This window comes from Acipenser ruthenus, chromosome 34, assembly GCF_902713425.1.
Source record: "Acipenser ruthenus chromosome 34, fAciRut3.2 maternal haplotype, whole genome shotgun sequence".
In the NCBI taxonomy this organism is placed as follows: Eukaryota; Metazoa; Chordata; class Actinopteri; order Acipenseriformes; family Acipenseridae; genus Acipenser; species Acipenser ruthenus.
Window position 1 is genome coordinate 4412598 of NC_081222.1, and position 19511 is coordinate 4432108.

The 19511-nt window shown below is 42.6% G+C and overlaps 1 protein-coding gene across 3 annotated transcripts in view; it reads right to left on the bottom strand.

The window, feature by feature from the left end:
- Positions 1-18474, bottom strand: part of LOC117401958 (calmodulin-regulated spectrin-associated protein 3) — a 73153-nt gene extending 54679 nt beyond the window's left edge. For 2 of the 3 annotated variants that reach the window (XM_059007135.1, XM_059007134.1), the window contains exon 1: positions 17908-18474. In XM_059007135.1, the coding sequence (XP_058863118.1) occupies positions 17908-18040 (133 nt within the window). In that variant the 5' untranslated portion in view covers positions 18041-18474. The remainder of the gene's footprint in view (positions 1-17907) is intronic. The other variant, XM_059007136.1, reaches the window with a different exon arrangement.
- Positions 18475-19511: the final 1037 nt, after the last annotated feature.

Here is a 19511-nt window from a genome sequence, read left to right on the forward strand (position 1 = left end):
AACCGAACACAATATTCTAGATGAGGTCTTACTAATGCATTGTAAAGTTTTAACATTACTTCCCTCGATTTAAATTCAACACTTCTCACAATATATCCGAGCATTTTGATGGTCTTTTCTATAGCATTGTCTTTTTTATACATTTCTGAGTCAACATAAACTCCTAGGTCTTTCTCATAGATTCCTTCTTCAATTTCAGTGTCTCCTATATGATATTTATAATGGACATTTTTATTGCCTGTGTGCAGTACCTTACAGCTTCCAATATTAAATGTCATTTGCCATGTGTCTGCCCAGTTCTGAATGCTGTCTAGATCATTTTGAATGACCTTTGCTGCTGCAACAGTGTTTGCCACTCCTCCTGTTTTTGTGTCATCTGCAAATTTAACAAGCTTGCTTAGTATACCAGAATCTAAATCATTAATGTAGATTAGGAATAGCAGAGGACCTAATACTGATCCCTGTGGTACACCACTGGTTACCTTGCTCCATTTTGAGGTTTCTCCTCTAATCAGTACTTTCTGTTTTCTACATGTTAACCACTCCCTAATCCATGTGCATGCATTTCCTTGAATCCCTACTGCGTTCAGTTTGAGAATTAATCTTTTATGCGGGACTTTGTCAAAATCTTTCTGGAAATCTAAATAAACCATGTCGTATGCTTTGCAATTATCCATTGTCGATGTTGCATCCTCAAAAGGTTACTTAGACAGGATCTCCCTTTCCTAAACCATGCACACTGTCTCCCAGGATAGTGTTACCATATAGGTAATTTTCCATTTTGGATCTTATTATAGTTTCCATAAGTTTACATATAATAGAAGTCAGGCTCATTGGTCTGTAGTTAACTGGTTCGGTTTTGTCTCCCTACAGCGCTTACACACTCCTCATCTAGGGAATACAGTGTTTACTGGCTCCTGCTCTCCTGTGATAAGCAAATCCTGGCTATTCCAAGGGTTAAAGACAAGGCATATTCCAATGTATTTAACAATGGGCAAAATCTCTTCCAACAATTGACATGCGCGTAATCAGCTTGGCATCTCTGCACAACCTTAGTGCTTACCATGCCACTGCCCGGCCTGGAACACCAGTAAGGGTGCGATCTCCAGTCCAGGGCAGGCTTGAGGCACAGAGACTGAACTGCTCCCTCCCTGCCTCCCTCACCCCTTAAGAGAAAGGGTGCTCCCTCCAGTCCAGGGCAGGCTTGAGAGATAGAGGCTGCTATCCTTGCTCCATGTATAACTCGACAGAGCTGCTTTTCCCTTCTCAGGTCTCCAGCAGTGCTACTAATGCATCAGAACCTTATAGCATGAGCACGAAAACTCCCCTCCCAAAAACGAGGTTCATTACCCTGAATTACAGTACTGTACCTTACCAGCAGAGCAAGTGAAATGGGACGAATTGAACACAGATTAACTAACCTTGTGCTTGAAATAAGACTCTCTGGTTAACATAATGTTTATATTACAGTGTCGGTTAATCTTTAGCAAATAACACATCCTGGACAAAACAAAAAAAAAGGGGGGGAGGCTAAAAAAACAATTTCACAGTAATAATTAGTGCAAGGGCAAATATTTAAACAAACACTGCTTGAAATGTATTCGCTGCCAAAAAATGACCGTGTTAGCATTCCTTTTGACTAACAAAGATGCAAATAAAACCAATGCATTAGTGCCATCAGAAATAAACAACACCACCCACGCTCCTTTCTTGAACAGGTCATTTGACGGGATACTGGGTTTATTTCCTCAGCCAATTCAAAATTAAATAATATTTGCTTTTAAATTTTGAAAGAATATTCTACCCTGAGAAGCGTGTGTTTCTCCCAGCACGAACAAGAATGAGAACAATAAAACAAGAGGAGAACGTCTGGGAGCAGGGTGTGCGGGACTGTCCAGCCCTGCACCGTGTCTCACCTCCTCTCTCACACAGCGCATTGGGATTGCTGTGTCTATTGTTCTGGAGCACGGAGGGGGCATGTCTGCCTGTCTGTGTCTCTGTGCGAGACGAGACTGAACCATGTACAGGGCGGGGGGCTCACTGCAGTACATGAGGCCCACACAGAGCAGCACTGTGATTCATCGATCGATCATTGTTTAATTGAGGCTCGCAAAATAAGCCATCGCGATCAATAATTGGTTTCCTTGGTGCATTTCTACTGGGATTTGGGACCGCTAATGAATTTCAGTATTATAGCTTTTTATCGTTATAAAAAAAGTTAAGGTCAGTAGTGATGGGGACACAAAGAAGGAAACAGGCTGTGAAAGGAAATGGAGCGCCCCGATTCTCCACTGAACGCACATGAACGGCCCCTTACTCGTTGTTTTCCATTCGGTCAGTCGTAGCAGGTGTATCTGGTGGCAGTCACTGAAGGTATTCTCCTTCATCCTTCAGCAATACAACACAGCAGTTTCACCCAATCCAAGTTTTACTACAAGCTTGACAGGTAATAAGCTCAGGTGTGTCTAATTAAAAGTAAAACTATAGTAAAACCCGGAATGGATCCAACTGCTATGCAATAGGATTTTTGTTTCAATCCCTGCAATACCTGCTGCACTGGGGCTGTCAGGGAAATGGCAGTCCCCTGCGGCTCATCTGGGGGAGCCCTGCCCAGGTTTCCAGGAATTAAAGGGTTAGCCCGTTTTGTCTGTGCCGAGGCCAACCAAGGAAGTGAAAGCTGGCCGGGCGTTGTGAATGCTGCATTTGTTTCCTCTCTCGATAAACAACTATGCACCTGAGAACTGATCTGATTCACTCAAACGCACACACCTGCCTTTGTCTGATCTCTCCCTCTTCTCTCACCAATGAAAAAGTGGCCTGGTTTTGAAACCTTTTCAAGTATTTCAAACAGCAGTCCCAGGAAGAAAGAGCCCCCAGCCCCAGCGCTTCCTGGTATCTCACAATCACGTTACACTACAATACAATACAGTTCACTGAATGCACTTACTACAAAGCTGTCCTGGCTTTTAGACCAAACAACCTATTCCAACAACCAGCGTGTCCTTAAAGAGCCAGTCAATCACAAACACACCTGGACTAGGCTGCAAGTGCAATAAAGTATTCTAGGCGAGGTCTCAGGAGGGATTACACAGCACTGTCAGCTCGTGTGTGTAAGGGTGCCATGTGCGGCGTCACGCCTTGAACATGAACGAGTTTAGCAATCAGTCACATGCTGCTGAGACATGGCCACACAGGCACAGACACAACAACACAGACACCCAGACACACTGTCACAACACACAGACACTTACTTCACAGTCACAGATGCACAGACACAACACACACACACACACACTGTCACAACACCGCACAGACAATCAAGTTTCACATGGAGAGACCACAGGGGAGTGGAGGAGTGGAGAGCTGTGTTGATTGCAGCTTCACGCTGTCCTATTAAACTGTCTCCGTCAAAGGCTGGACTGCGATTTCTTTTAACCCTTGGCAGCCAGCAACAAACTCTTTCCTCTCCACACACACACACACACACACACACACACACGGTTTACATACAGGAAACCTACAAGACTGGATATGCTGCTCTGTATGCAGCGTAAACACACACAGGCTTATTGAGTGCTGGGAAGAACTGGTTTTAGAACAAAAAAATGAAACGAACATTCTTTCATTTGGAATAAGGTGGAAAACAAAAGTATATTTCTTACCACATTACAGTAAAAAAAATAATAATCCTAGTACTTTGCGCTGCACAAACCGTCTGTCCGATTATTCGGGTCGTGCTCTTCTCAGGTGCTGACAATCAGGCGAGTGTCATTGATGTTGATTGGGTTAATTACCATTATAAGTGAAAAAAAAAGTGAAGAAACAGCTGCTTGGGTTTGTGCCGATTGCTGCTTTTCTTTGACTCTGTGGAGCACAGCGATCCACACAAACCCAAGCAGCTGCTTCTTCACTTAGCTCACTCGGAATGGAAAGTCAGCCCAATTGACACAAAGGGCCTCACCTGCAGAGAGCTCAATCCGAATAATCGGCTCATGCAGCCCTGCAGGTACCCATCCAATTACACATTCCACCAATGAGAGAACGTGTGCAGCACAATGCAGAATGTGTGTGTTAACTTCAGACGCTCTAGCATTGGTTTCCTTTGCAGGATGTCTATTTGATACAGTCACGTTTGAACGAATACAAACATGATCATTTTTGCCAGCCAATTAATTTCAAGCACTGTTTGTTCCAATGATCTTGTCCCAGCACTAGCTGTTGTGGTCTCAATATACACAATAAATATAATATATATTTTATGCAGTAATAGATTAGAATCGAATAGAATAGAATACTGGCATAATAAATGTCTTGTATGTTTCGAAGTGTTCCTGGCTACCTCTAATCAGCTTGAGTGTATTTCTCCCACACTCTTTGCTGTGTCAGTCTGTGATTCTTTACAAACAGTGCAAGAGAAAGTCCACTCTCAGCTTGAAGACGTATAAACATATTACAAGTCCTGAAATCCAAATAAAAAAACAGACAAAACCCAGATATTAATGTACTTGAATCACTTTCTATTGAACCTGCTGTAGTTTAAACGTTTCGAGATCTGCACTCTCAGTGAAATTATAAGTGTAGCTGCTGTGAATACCATTCATAAAACATGTAAATGATCTGAAATGGACCTGCAACACGAACACTCTGCCGTATGTTTGCAAGTCATGTTATTTCGTGCGGTTCTTGTTTATTTCCCATCATTTGTTTTCCCCAGAATAGTCTCATCCTGGTATTAGCACAGGGACAGCGCCGCTATTATCTGAACCTCGCCTGTATCAGCATTGCTATCTGGAAGCACCGGACGGCTTTGCATACGGATTTGCATTCAACCCTTGTATACATTCTTTCTATTTTTTTTTTTACATTTATTTCAACAGCATGAAGTGCATGAAGATTAAAAATGAGAATAAAAAAAATGGGTCTCGGAGGGGGAAGCCCACTGGCTCTCTTATTCTCCTTTCACTCCTGGCCTCCTTACAGCAAAATATATGATAGTAGTAATAGAGTGTTCTAGAAGGGTCAGGAGTTCTAGAATGGTCAGGCGTGGGGTTTGAAAGAACCAGGCAACACAAAGCACAGGCAAAGACTGGTTTGGGTTAAGTTCCTGCTACCCTATTAACAGAAGGAATACAGGCAGCCCATCTACAGTGGCAGGGGAAGATGTACTAAAAGGCTACTAATGTAATCGCCAGTCAACCATACTTCTATGGGAATCTGGGTGTATACCTTCGTTTCAATTTCGATTGCATGGCACCTATTACATACTACTTATCACAAATTTTTCGTACTACACTGTGTACTCCAGGTACTGGGTGCACGCTAGTCCAGCATCTTAACCACTGTACAAAAGAGCCGGGCTATTTCATCTAGACCAGAGATGAACGTAGAAAAAGAAAATTAGAATAATTGAATGTGAATTTTACAAACAATTAAATTTAATGTTTTTTTGGTTGTTGTTGCTGTTCTTTTTATTTATTTTTTATTATTATTCTGTGCTATCAGCAAGCACGCCATAGTGTCTGCCAAGTGTCTTAAGGATTCCTATGCTGTGTCATCCTGGGTTGCTAAACTTTGTAAGCCCCCCCCAATAGCCGAGAATCTGGTTTTGCCATTTAGGCCTCCCGACTATCAGATGGAAATTGTGACACTTTTCCCACATTTTCAGATTTCGTTCAGGATTGTGGTGGCACTGGGGACTACGATGATCTGAAAGCTCCCATTGTTGAACGCGTGACGGGGCTGAAACAGTTCAGCGACTACTTCCAAGAAGATTGCAGCTCACTTGCCTGGGTTTGTGATTTGTTCGTCACTTTTGTCGGTTCAACCAGTCTTTCAGGAGAGGTGGAAGAACAGCTAATTGAGCTGAAATGCAACAACAGATTGAAACATTTTGGCACCTGTTCTCTCCCACATTTCTGGCTCTGAATTGCACAGAATTCCTGAGCTCTCACGGAGTGCTCCTCCCTTTTGCTTCGACATACCTGTGAAAAGCTGAGTTTTCCAAACTTACAGCATTGAAGATGAAGGACAGAAATGGGCTCCAAGTAGAAGACGACCTGCGACTCCCTTTCAAACATGGAGCCTCGTATTGATCTGCTTTACAGGACCAGACAAGCTCAAATCTCCCACTGACTGGCATCAGCAGCCCTAATGCAGGCAAGGTGGGTTTTTATAGTACTACTAAACTTGATTTTTGTATTTTTGAAAAATCACATTAGCAACGCTGGGTAGCCATAACCTATACATTCATATGTGGGGGGGATCCAATTAAAAAAATATTGCTTAGGTGGGGCGTGATTAAAAAAAGGTTGGAGGGTCTCTCGAGTGGCGCAGCCGGTAAAGGCGCTCCGCGTGGAGTGCAGGATGCGCTCTATAGTCTGGACATAGCGAGTTCAAGTCCAGGCTATTCCACAGCCAACCGTGGACGGGAGCTCCCAGGGGGCGATGCACAATTGGCCGAGCGTCGCCTGAGGGGAGGGAGGGTTAGGTCGGCCAGGGTGTCCTCGGCTCACAGCACACGAGCGACCCCTGTAGCTCGAAAGCTGCGTTGTCTTCCGACGCCGTAGCTCTTGGGTGGCTTCATGGCGAGTCCGCAGTGTGAAAAAAGCGGTCGGCTGACGGCACATGCTTCGGCACGTGTGTTCGCCTTCGCCCTCCCGAATCAGCGCAGGGGTGGTAGCGGTGAGCTGAGCCTAAATTTATAGAAAGGTTGGGAACCCCTGATCTAGACAGTCCCAGAAAACCAAGCTACAAGTAGGGAAGGAGATACGTCAGCGATTAAACAGAAAAGCACAACCTGTACAGTGCATAGCAAAGCCCACGGATACAATTCCCAGGGCTTGAAGAGTAATCAAAGATATCGCCCTGTCCAAGAACAAGAACCAGAACCCTCTTAATCCCTTACCTTGGCTCCTCTCCACCAGGGGAATTAGACATGCAGGAGGACTGGAGTATGCAGGAGACAGAGCAAGGACAGGGGTGAAAATTCAGACAGAAAAGAAAATATAAACAGTGCTTCTCTTTGCGGTCCTCTTGTCAGGAGAGACAGGGTCAACTCTACAGATCAGCTTACAAATAAAGGTGTGTCAGTAACACACAGCGCCAAATGCGGCTGGAATTTCGTACATTATTGGGACCCCCAAAATTTCCTCAGGGAGCTTCAGTTCTGAACCCTCAATGGAAAAACATTGTGGAGAGCCCTGCTGCTGCAGCAACACACTGGACACCTTCTATATAAACCATCAACCAGGGCATCTAGCAGCTAGGAATGGGAGATTCTGATCCGATTCAATTTCCTAAACGTTAGGATTAAACACACTCAAAGCGTAGAAACTGGAAACATACTGGGAATGTTTGTAACCAATCAGGGAAGAGCTTCATTAGAGAGCTGTTCTGATCAGGGATCCTAGGAATCTGTTTGCTGTGGAATAACTCTTGCTCTTATTGTATTACTTGTATTGTAACACTTGAAATGTATTTGCTTACGATTGTAAGTCGCCCTGGTTAAGGGCGTCTGCTAAGAAATAAATAATAATAATAATAATAATAATAATAATAATAATAATAATAATAATAATAATAATAACACAGATTTTCTATGCCTATGTTTTCTATTTCTATGTTGGAGAGTTTTTAATTTTACACTTGAGGCTTTTTTTGTTGGTTTGATAACCACATCAATACACTCATCATATATAATCATCAACACAGGCAATTTTGCTTTATAATTTACATAAACATACTTGTTCAATAAAACTGCTTCTGGTGTACAGAGGTGAAGGCTGAACGAGGTGCACGGTCACATTCATGCTGAAACGTAGCTGCAGTTTACTTCAGTATCCAGTGAGTTTTTACTACTCAACAAGCTGTTTAAAGATGCCAAATACGATAAAAAAAAATCACCCCTAAAGATCGGGACAAGGAGTTTGGCAATAGCCATCCAGGTGACAAGGATCTGGGTTGCTTGCTACTACCTTTCTAGAAGTTCCTCACAGTAAAACCATAGCAAAGTGTAATAATGCACAGTGAAAGAATGGTAAAGCATAGGGAAGCACTGTAAAAGGACAGAAAAGCATATTTAAAAAACACACACACACACACACACCATGGTACTATGGTATAAACATGGGAAAAACATGGGGGGAAACTGCGAAATTACTGTGCAGATCTGCCCATGTGTCTTGTATTTCACACACCCGAGCAGGAGACGGTTCCAGTGTGCCCCAGCTCATCATGCCCTGGGACTGCATTGTGACTCAAGCTCAGAGAGTAATTCTGCAGTAAACACTCCCAGCTCCTGATCAAGCCCTCTTTAAACAGTTTGCTTTTCCTCTTCAGTCTTTCAGTCAGGGCACTGCTGACAGCAGGGTCAAAGGTCAGGGTACTTTTCCAGGTGGCCTGCTGGGACATTTGGAATGCTGGAAGAGCCCAGGCGTTTCCTAGGCAACAGGAACTTTCCTTGACATTTTCAGCGAGCAACACAAAACAGTCGCGGCACAATTTCCTAGTTGAGGCTTACAGTACCAGCACAGCACTGCTCTGCACTGAACTGGGAAAGACCAGATCTATACAGTGTATTACACCAGCGCTGGGACAAATGTTCCATTACTGAACAAACAAACACACACTGCTTGAAATGGATTGGAAGGCAATTAAATGACTGTGTTCGTATTGGTTCACATAACAAAATGTATAAAAACGACTGCATCAAAAAGATATGCAAAGGAAACCAATCCATCGATGACTTCTGAAATAGATCACACACATTGTGTTGTACAGAGGAGCGTTTAACTCTCCTTCCTTTCACAAGCAATTTGATGAGGTGCCAGAAACGATCATCAACTTGACCTAGTTTCTTATAGAATTCTGATGGGAGCATTCGGAAGTTCTGGAGGATTCTAGTTCCTTATAGAATTCTGATGGGAGCATTCAGAAGTTCTGGAGGATTCTAGTTCCTTATAGAATTCTGATGGGAGCATTCTGAAGTTCTGGAGGATTCTAGTTCCTTATAGAATTTTGATGGGAGCGTTCTTAAGTTCTGGAGGATTCTAGTTCCTTATAGAATTCTGATGGGAGCGTTCTTAAGTTCTGGAGGATTCTATTTCCTTATAGAATTCTGATGGGAGCATTCGAAAGTTCTGGAGGTTTTCTCAAAATGGAGAAAGATGGACTGTAATCAAAATACTACATATTTACACGGCAATGGGTATATTTCACGGAAATTGTGAAATCTGTAAAAAAAAAAAAAAAAAAAATAATAATAATAATAATAATAATAATAATAATAATAATAATAATAATAATAATAATAATAACACAGCTTTAACTATGGTCTGATAGCAGCTAGACAACTGGGCGATTAACCTACATCACAGGAAGTTAATAGGTACCAGGAAGCTCTTGTCAATCTCTAGTGCAGTGTTAAATAAACCAAGAAAAGAGGAGCAGGTGATGATGTCACTAGTATGACTAAGCCATGACTATCACTGCCAGTAATTACACTACTTTTAAAAAGATACTTCGACCACAACACACTCAAAGTCAGAGCATCTGAACTACAGCTTTAAGAAAGTCGAGTTAGACAAAGGTTTTGATAGAACATGGATGGGAATAAGACTCCCATTGGATACTGCAGTCGTTTAATCCACTGCTGGTTTCACTAGGAGTTTAAGACCACACACCTGAGCACGTTACCTATACTGTACACTGGAGCTAATCAAGTTTGTATGTGAAACTTCTATGCAACAGTCTTATTTCCACCCCTGTAGAAGGCTTATCCATGCTTGGAATGTCACTGAGGAAGACTTCTGGTTGAAGCATTTGTCTGCTTGACCTTGAAGACAGCTGTGTAGCACTGTACCGAGATGCATTCACACTGGAACACACAAAAACACAAAGCAGGATAGCTGTGTGGCACTGTACCGAGATGCATTCACACTGGAACACACAAACAAAAAGCAGGATAGCTGTGTGGCACTGTGCCGAGATGCATTCACACTGGAACACACAAACACAAAGCAGGATAGCTGTGTGGCACTGTGCTGAGATGCATTCACACTGGAACACACAAACACAAAGCAGGATAGCTGTGTGGCACTGTGCTGAGATGCATTCACACTGGAACACACAAACACAAAGCAGGATAGCTGTGTGGCACTGTGCCGAGATGCATTCACACTGGAACACACAAACACAAAGCAGGATAGCTGTGTGGCACTGTACCGAGATGCATTCACACTGGAACACACAAACACAAAGCAGGATAGCTGTGTGGCACTGTACCGAGATGCATTCACACTGGAACACACAAACACAAAGCAGGATAGCTGTGTGGCACTGTGCTGAGATGCATTCACACTGGAACACACAAACACAAAGCAGGATAGCTGTGTGGCACTGTGCTGAGATGCATTCACACTGGAACACACAAACACAAAGCAGGATAGCTGTGTGGCACTGTGCCGAGATGCATTCACACTGGAACACACAAACACAAAGCAGGATAGCTGTGTGGCACTGTACCGAGATGCATTCACACTGGAACACACAAACACAAAGCAGGATAGCTGTGTGGCACTGTACCGAGATGCATTCACACTGGAACACACAAACACAAAGCAGGATAGCTGTGTGGCACTGTACCGAGATGCATTCACACTGGAACACACAAACACAAAGCAGGATAGCTGTGTGGCACTGTACCGAGATGCATTCACACTGGAACACACAAACACAAAGCAGGATAGCTGTGTGGCACTGTGCTGAGATGCATTCACACTGGAACACACAAACACAAAGCAGGATAGCTGTGTGGCACTGTGCTGAGATGCATTCACACTGGAACACACAAACACAAAGCAGGATAGCTGTGTGGCACTGTACTGAGATGCATTCACACTGGAACACACAAACACAAAGCAGGATAGCTGTGTGGCACTGTACTGAGATGCATTCACAAGCACTGTCGCAATCACACACGGTGTGGCAAGTACAGGCATGTCTGCCATTGCTTAGGGACTCCATATGGCTTCACAGCGACAATTTGGGACAGGTCAGCAGGTTTTTAACACATAACCCCAATGCACTCTGGTACTTGTAGTCCCGCTTACAATTCAGAAGCAATGCTTCCGATTTAACAGGGTTATCTCAATATACGCTCTCTCCCTTCTCCCTCCCCCTCTCTCCTTCCCCCTCTCTCTCTCCCTTTCTCCCTCCCCCTCTCTCTCTCCCTCTCTCCCTCTCTCTCATCAAATGTGATTCTGCTGGCTAGTGGAATTTTCCCAGTCAATCACCTCTAAAATCACCCCGGCATCCACACAGCAGGAGCAGCCGACGAGTCCAGCTCGAGGAGACAGGGTCAGTAAGTCATTTACATAAAGAACATCAACCCACACAGACACACAGGAGAACACGCTTTCGTCATCAACCATTAGCATACTGCCCAGTCAGAACAATACATGACTGCAACAGCAATAGAACCTACCATAGTACATTATGGGCTGCCATCTAAAAAACACATCCCCAAATACCACAGTACAGTACTTCAAGATTTTCAAAAACTCAGACAGCTCTTTCCTAGTCAAACGTCTTGTCGACTTCTTTCATAAGAACATAAGAAAAAGTAGTCATCCTATAGTGATTCTATTAAAGGTTGTACACATTTCATTTTGGCTGTCACTTGTAGGCAAAATCCGCATCTTACAGACCCTTGTCCATGCTGCGTAAAATGAACAGCCATTTTTGTAATGGCTTGCCTGTGCTCCGAAGAGGCGTGCCTGTGCTGCAATCCAAGGCAGCCTGGTTCAGTTTTGCTTTATTTATTTTTTTTGTTATTGTCTTAAAGCTGACGGGTTGCTGCAGTTGCTTCTGGGAAGTTTGCTCTGTTCCCAAGCAAAGACAGACAAGGTGTCCTTGGAAAAAAAAGAGGAACAATGGAGAGGGAGGAACAGAGCAAGAGAGAGAGACCGAGAAAGAGAGAAAGAGACACAGAGAGACAGCGAGAGCGAGACCCCGAAGCCTGAGACCGAACGGCTCCTCTCGACTGATTTGTATAACTGCACACAAGCATGCATGTTACACTATGTCAGTGGCACCTCGAGCTCCATTCCAGTCCAGCTCTTTATTCCAAGCGGGGCATAAAATTGGTGACTTGAACCTGCTGAGAGTCAATTAACTAATTAAGACCTGACTGGAGCAAAGTCAAGGGCCAGAGTTGTGCAGCACAGCTCTGTGTTTATAGGAATGGAAATAAGACTCTCCTATTGCATAGCAGTTTGATCCATTCCTGGTTTTACTATGAGTTTAATTACACACACCTGAGCTTGTTATCTATACATTGCAGCTAATCAAGCTAGTATTAAAACCTGGAATGGGTGAAACTGCTACGCAACAGTAGTGTTATTTCCATCCCTGGTTTCTATCAGTCATGTCACACCTACTGCCACAAGTAATCATTTCATAAACATTTTATGATGGTTTATTTCTTGGGCACAAGCACAGAGCAGGCATCTCTGGTCTCACAATACAGGTAGCCCTGCTTATATTGCAGAAAGATAAACAGGACACATGATGGTGCTGGGTGACTTTGTGACTATATTCCCTTGCCTGTCCTCTATAGATTCAGGGCCTCAGGAGCTTAACTGGGATTGCCCATTAAAGTTAACAGCTGATTCCCATTACAAAAGACCTCCGTTCCTTTGCCCCATTGTTCCTGCAAACTCACTTCCTGTGCAATACATGTAGGTCAGATTTTAAGTCACACAGATCTGCAAGAAAATGACAAATTGTGCCAAACTGGCATCTGCATTGCAGTGTGGAAGATGAATCTATTAGCCTATCTGCACTGCCTAAAATAATGTGTGATGAACACGTCTTGAAAACATTCAGGATACACTGTACCAGGGAGGATCCCTGGTGCTCGCTGGTAACTAGACTTCACGCCCAGAACAGCAGAGCCAAAAACAGCGTGGGCTGTGTTGGAAAGTCTGACAGGTGTCCAGGGATAGTCCAGTACCTGCGACAGGGGTTATGAGTCACTGAAGAGACAATCCCGTTACACCCTGGGCCACCCTGGAAAGAAATGCAGGACTGCTGTAAAACACCAAGTGTGCCAGCGATAGGTTCTTAAAGAGCCACAGAAACGATGCATACATTGCTAACAAAAAAACAACAGCCATCCACTGGACTGTGCTGCTGTAAATCATTACACAGTACACACATGCAAAACACACATGTAAACTGGAAGTACAGACAGACACAGACCATATCCTGTTCAGATTCATTTGAAAATGCCATTTAATATGGCTGGCAAGGGGACTGTGCTGAGAAGGGCCGAATGGCCTTAATGGCCAGTGAAATACTGCAAGATAGAGCAAGAGAGAGTGTCCACAGCCCTGGCACACAGTGGAAACAGCTCCTCATCTTTACAGACACTGGAAGATCTTATCTGTGCTCTGTTCCAGTCCTGAGCTCACAGCTCAATGGTTCCTAGCGCTGCAAACCTTCCTTAATGACCTGTATTCACACGAGACCCTGCACTGTGTGCACAGCAACATTGCAGTACATTGGAAAAAGATACAGCAAACTGGACATCAGCTTAATGGAGCAGGGAACTCAGTATAAAAAAGGCTACCGCTGCTTGCAGAGGGTGTGTGTGCGCGTATGTGTGTGTGTGTGTGCGCGTATGTGTGTGTGCGCGTGCGTCCGTGTGTATGTGTGTGTGTGCATGTGTGTGTATGCGTATGTGTCTCAGTGTGTGTGTGTTTGTGTGTGTATATAAAGTGATTTAGCTATAACCTTGTTAACGCTAGTAAACCAAGGCACGGTATTCTTCCTGCACAAGAGAAGTCATTCTACTGCACTGTTCATTTTAATTGAAGTCCTGTGGGTTGACACATAATTCTTTGTCTACATTGACTTCAACCTTCACTGTGAAGACAGAGCAGAGCAACCCTGGGATTACCCTTAACATACATCAACAAATATTACAAAAGTGTTTTGTAAGATTCAGCCCAAAGAAACAGGTTGTATGAGATCATACCAATGACATCATAGTGCTTACGCAACTGCACAGAGTTACACAATCCCCTAGAGGTGGGCCATGGTCCTGCCTGCTCTGTGGACATCATTAAACACACAGGGACGGAGGATGGTCATCAGACTGATCTGTCTAACTCTTATTCTCAACCATTTAACTCATGTGCACTGTCATACAAGGCTTACATTTACCGGTGGACACTTCCATTAACATTGTATACATAAGAATGGAAGAAAAAGTGGCCCATCAAGGCTCACCCTCCCTAGCACACCATTCACCCCCACTAGTCAATCAAGACCACTCTTGTGGTTTCCTTTGATCTCCACTGAATCTCAATACAACTGGAGCGCTGTGTATCACCAGACTGCCTCCTGGGAGCTTACCCTATACTTTGTTGTAGGAAGCGAGTTCAGGCATTGTGTCTACCAGCACCAGGAAAGTCTTAAACTGCTCTTATCCAGACATAAAGGTCATGGGAACAACAGCACCTTCTGTTTCTCCTTTTTTTCACTGACAACTTACAAGCCAACCCCCCCTCCGGTATTCAGGGATGGTCATGAGACTCTCATTGCATAGCAGTGCGGTCCACTTCTGGTTTTACTAAGAGTTTAATAAGATGCACCTATGCTTGTTACCTATAGACTGTGGCTAATCAAGCTCGTAGTAAAACCTGGAACGAGTGAAACTGCTATGCAATAGGAGTCTTATTTCCATCCCCGGTGTTTAAAGATAGCTTGACATACATGCAGTGTGGAGTAGTGGTTAGGACTCTGGACTCTTGACCGGAGGGTCGTGGGTTCAATCCCAGGTGGGGGACACTGCTGCTGTACCCTTGAGCAAGGTACTTTACCTAGATTGCTCCAGTAAAAACCCAACTAAATGGGTAATTGTATGTAAAAAATAATGTGATATCTTGTAACAATTGTAAGTCGCCCTGGATAAGGGCGTCTGCTAAGAAATAAATAATAATAATAATAATAATAATAATAATAATAACAATAATAATAATGCAGTTGAACTCTGTGCTTGAACAGCAGCACAGCAAGTTGCTCGTCGTTTCACAGGTTTTGGGTTGCTGCTGTTCTCGCGGCTCTGGAACTGAAAGGGTTAGCTGCTGTTGTGCAGTCATGTGACCTCACGCAGTACAGTATGTATAATATTTGCATAGTATTATTTTTACAGGGCTAGGAGCTCAGGAAGGAGAAACTCTATTGTGCGGACAGGCAGATCCTGTGATGTCATAATGGGTTATATTCACAAAGATTCTACTCATCACAAGATATTTAAAGACTGTTTCGATTAACATTTTCAGTAACTTTACCAGAAGATCACCCATGGACAGCTGAATCACTGCAGTGTCTCGTACTAACAATAAACGGAAATGGGCACAGATATACGTATATCGTATTGATCCTGGGACAAATGTTCTGTATGAGAAGGAAAAAATAAACCATGTTAGTGTGCGTTCATTTAACACAATGTATAAATGACACATCAATGAGGTCTGAAATAAATAACATTCTATTCCACAGAACAGCGTCTCTCCTTTCTCCAAGAAGTCATTTCATAGTAAAACCAGGAATGGATCAAACTGCTATGCAGTGGGAGTCTTATTTCCATCCCTTATTCAAACATGAAAAACTACGGAGTGTTTTATAGTTATAGACGAATGTAAAATTAGTGTTAAACTATTTTAGAAAAATGGGTCAACGGCTAACATGCCATGGGGAGATATGTGACCCAATAAAAATCTAATTAAATTTAAAGTAGGGAAAAAAATTAGACGCAACTACTAAGGATAAGTTTGTTGAATTCCGATTGAAGTTTTCCCAAAAACATAAGAGATTAGATTGTACTTGTCTGATTACAGGCCTGTACCCAGATGCAGTCCAGGAGCCCATGACTCCTCTAATGCCAGCAAACAGCTGGACTTTTTAAATGACAGCACTGGTGTGCAGTGAAGTGGATATGCTGCTGTACTGGTGCTGCACTGCTTCTCCCACAGCAATGCTGTACAGCGTTATCAAAACAACCCTTTCTTTATAGTCACATACTCAGTGCAGGACAAAGGGGCACATTGTTCAGAGTGGCAGCTTCTGCACTTCTAGTGCGTTGCAAGCTGGCTCATTCTTTACAGGAATGTCAAGCAGCCACACCTGAGCTCATTAGAATTCTCTAAAGGTCGCTGGCTCACGAAGCTTCCGCTTATCTGTGATGTCATTAATATGTTATCGTCTAGCTAGCAAGGGTGTCCATGTTATATATATATATAGACGACACGTATCCCGGTATACCATACTGACAAACTAAGGTTATTACTGTAGACAACACAACCGCAAGCCTTCACCAGCCACTCACTAACAGTTACGATGCTTTACACCTCCGCGCTGAAATTAACCATATGAAGATACTGTACTGAATTGACTATACCGCAACAACAGGAAAACATTTATTTTTGTTGCTAATTTACAAGTAGGATTTTGTAATCGTACTCGGGTATGTGTTTACTTTTCAAGAGCAATTTCATAACTCGCTTTTTCTGAACTAATCAAAGTAATATTCGCTTCATGCTGAATTGCAGGTGGTTACGAAGGTTATACTGTAAATGGAGACTGACGTGTTTATCGTGTTTAACCTCACTGTCCAAACTTCCTTTACAGGTGGAACTTGCAAGACCGATTCAGGACGTGGGATGCAGGTACGCTGTGCTCCTATTGGCCAGTTCAAAAGTGTGCATTATGAGTCATCGAGGTGTATGCAAGACCCAAATCACTAGTATACAACAAGGTGGTGTGATGTGCTTGGACAATGTATCATCTTAACAATAATCATAATCCAACAACAATTAATCCAGACTGTATACACCGCTAGCATTAGTGGAATTATTTCGCTTTTTAAATATCATTATAGCATTTCACCCGTTTATTTTTACCTATTATTACTGGAAATAATGATGTAATAAGATTGTTACTGATTTCAGAACTGTTCGTGCAACAGTTAGACTTAAAACGATGAATCAGTATAGAGAAAAGGAACAATTAGAATAATATAAAACAGAAAAAGTCTAAAAGCTGCCATACAACGGCGGTTGAGGTTTCGTTTAATGGATGCAGTAGTCAGTGACAGGTAGATATATACACAGATATGCTTCCCATTATGTATGTCCTGTCAAATGACGTCATATTGCTTTATTATGTGGGGAGCAGTAATGAAATACACAATTACAGTAACAATTCATAAGATTATGAAACCCAGTTAACCTAGCCTTTGAAATGATGATGCCGCTTCCGTCACTCGCACCGTTTGTTGAAAAAACAAACACACAGAATCGTGTATTTCCTTTCGTTTCCAATATTGATGATTCTATTGTACGTCTCTCCGGAGTCTCATCCGCATATTCCATACAACTGCATAAAGTGACAATTAAATAAACGGAAATGGTAACCAATAATTTATATATATATATATATATATATATATATATATATATATATATATTTATTATATATATATATATATATATATATATATATATATATATATATAATCTCAAAATAAGGGCGTGCGTCCTAATCTTTTCTTACAGGCAGGCATACTGTATTGCTAGCAGTAGCACCACGTCATTAATGAAACTCGGCCACATTATTAGAAAATGACATCACAGAGACACTGCTTTATAATATTATTAAACCGGGCTAGGAATCAAACATTAATACACGGATTAAAACTAACATGGAAAATGCAGCGACACATCCCCTTCAATGAGCCACATTCACATAAGTCATTTCAAATGACACAAAACAATCCCCTACGGAGCTACAGCAACGCAGCTCCACTCACCGCATACGAAATAATCATTCAAAAACACGTACCTGCTGCACCGTAAGATTTAGCCAACAGCCAGGCTAAACTGGCGCATATTTTAGCCCGGGTAAAATCGTACTGATCCAAAGGCTTGATCTCCGGTACCATGTATGTCTTTCTCATTGCATTCACATCCACCATAGCAAAAAAAAAAAAACAACAAAAAACGGGTTTTCGTATTTCAAGTCAACCAAACAGCTGTGCTTTCATTCCTGTCAGCTGGTACAGGAGAGCCAAGGGAAGCGCTTGGGGTATCGGTATATATACCAAATATTTATACAAAAAAAAAAAAAAAGTCCTTGTCAAGAAGTTGAGCCAGGTTTGTAGATCGGAGGTCTTATTATTTGAAGCATGTCTCCAGCACGCCCATGTTTTCTCTGATGCCGGGTTGTATTATGTATGCCCTGGGTCAATTCAGACTGCTGTTCCCGATTCAGGTGCTTGCGAGCCGTCACGACACGTGATCACCGCCTAGCCAATCCCGGTCTTTAGTTAGAGGAGGGCGGGGCCGTCCCGAACAATGGCATCTTATCCTGCAGGTGCACGGATACAGCCAGTAGCTGCGCGTACACGATAGGGTTTATCGCGGTAGCAGGTGTAATACAGGTATTTCTAGTCTTACTCTCACAGCCTTACTGGTTGTTGCTAGAAATTACTGCACGAAACGCATACGTACCTTATAAAACTGTCCTACAGTAAAATCACAGCAACGTGTAATAAATTATAGGAAAAGCATGCTAATGCATTTTACAAACGGCAAACCATGGGAAAGGCATGGGATAACTGCAAGAACACCGTGATAAACTTTTATAAGGGCAGATACACGGCGTTTAAATAAAGTGTATTTTGTTTTAATTTAGTGTGTGCCAGATGAAAAGGCGTTTTAAATAATCATGATCTAATAAATCATAACAAATATTCAATTAATGTATCACTATTATCTTGAGGATTAACAAGGCAAACGAATCTGATATCTGAAATAAATAGCAGCGTGAAAGGGGGCGCTTGCAATAACAACATGCATTATGCATTTTACATAAATATCACATGCTAAGATCATATTAAAAGAAAAAAAAGTGTGGGAAGTGCTACAGTAAATTCGAAAAAAAGAAGTTTATTATTATTAGTTTATTTAGCAGACACCTTTATCCAAAGTGACTTACAGAAACTAGGGTGTGTGAACTATGCATCAGCTGCAGAGTCACTTACAACAATATCTCAGAAAGACCAGCACAAGGAGGTTAGTGACTCACTCAGGGTCACACAATGAGTCAGTGAGTGAGCCGGGATTTGAAGCCGGAATCTCCTGGTTACAAGCCCTTTTCTTTAACCACTGGACCACACAGCCTCCTATGTCACAGTAAATTTACACAGTAAAGTTTCCCAATGCTTTAGCCATGGTTATACTATGCATTTACCATACTTTACCATGGCTTACCAGCTTTTTAAATTGCCAGACCTCTCTGTGCTTTACAATGCTTCCCTATGCTTTACCATACCTCTCTGTGCTTTACAATACTTCCCTATGCTTTACCACGCCTCTCTGTGCTTTGCAATGCTTTCCTATGCTTTACCATACCTCTCTGTGCTTTACAATTCTTCCCTATGCTTT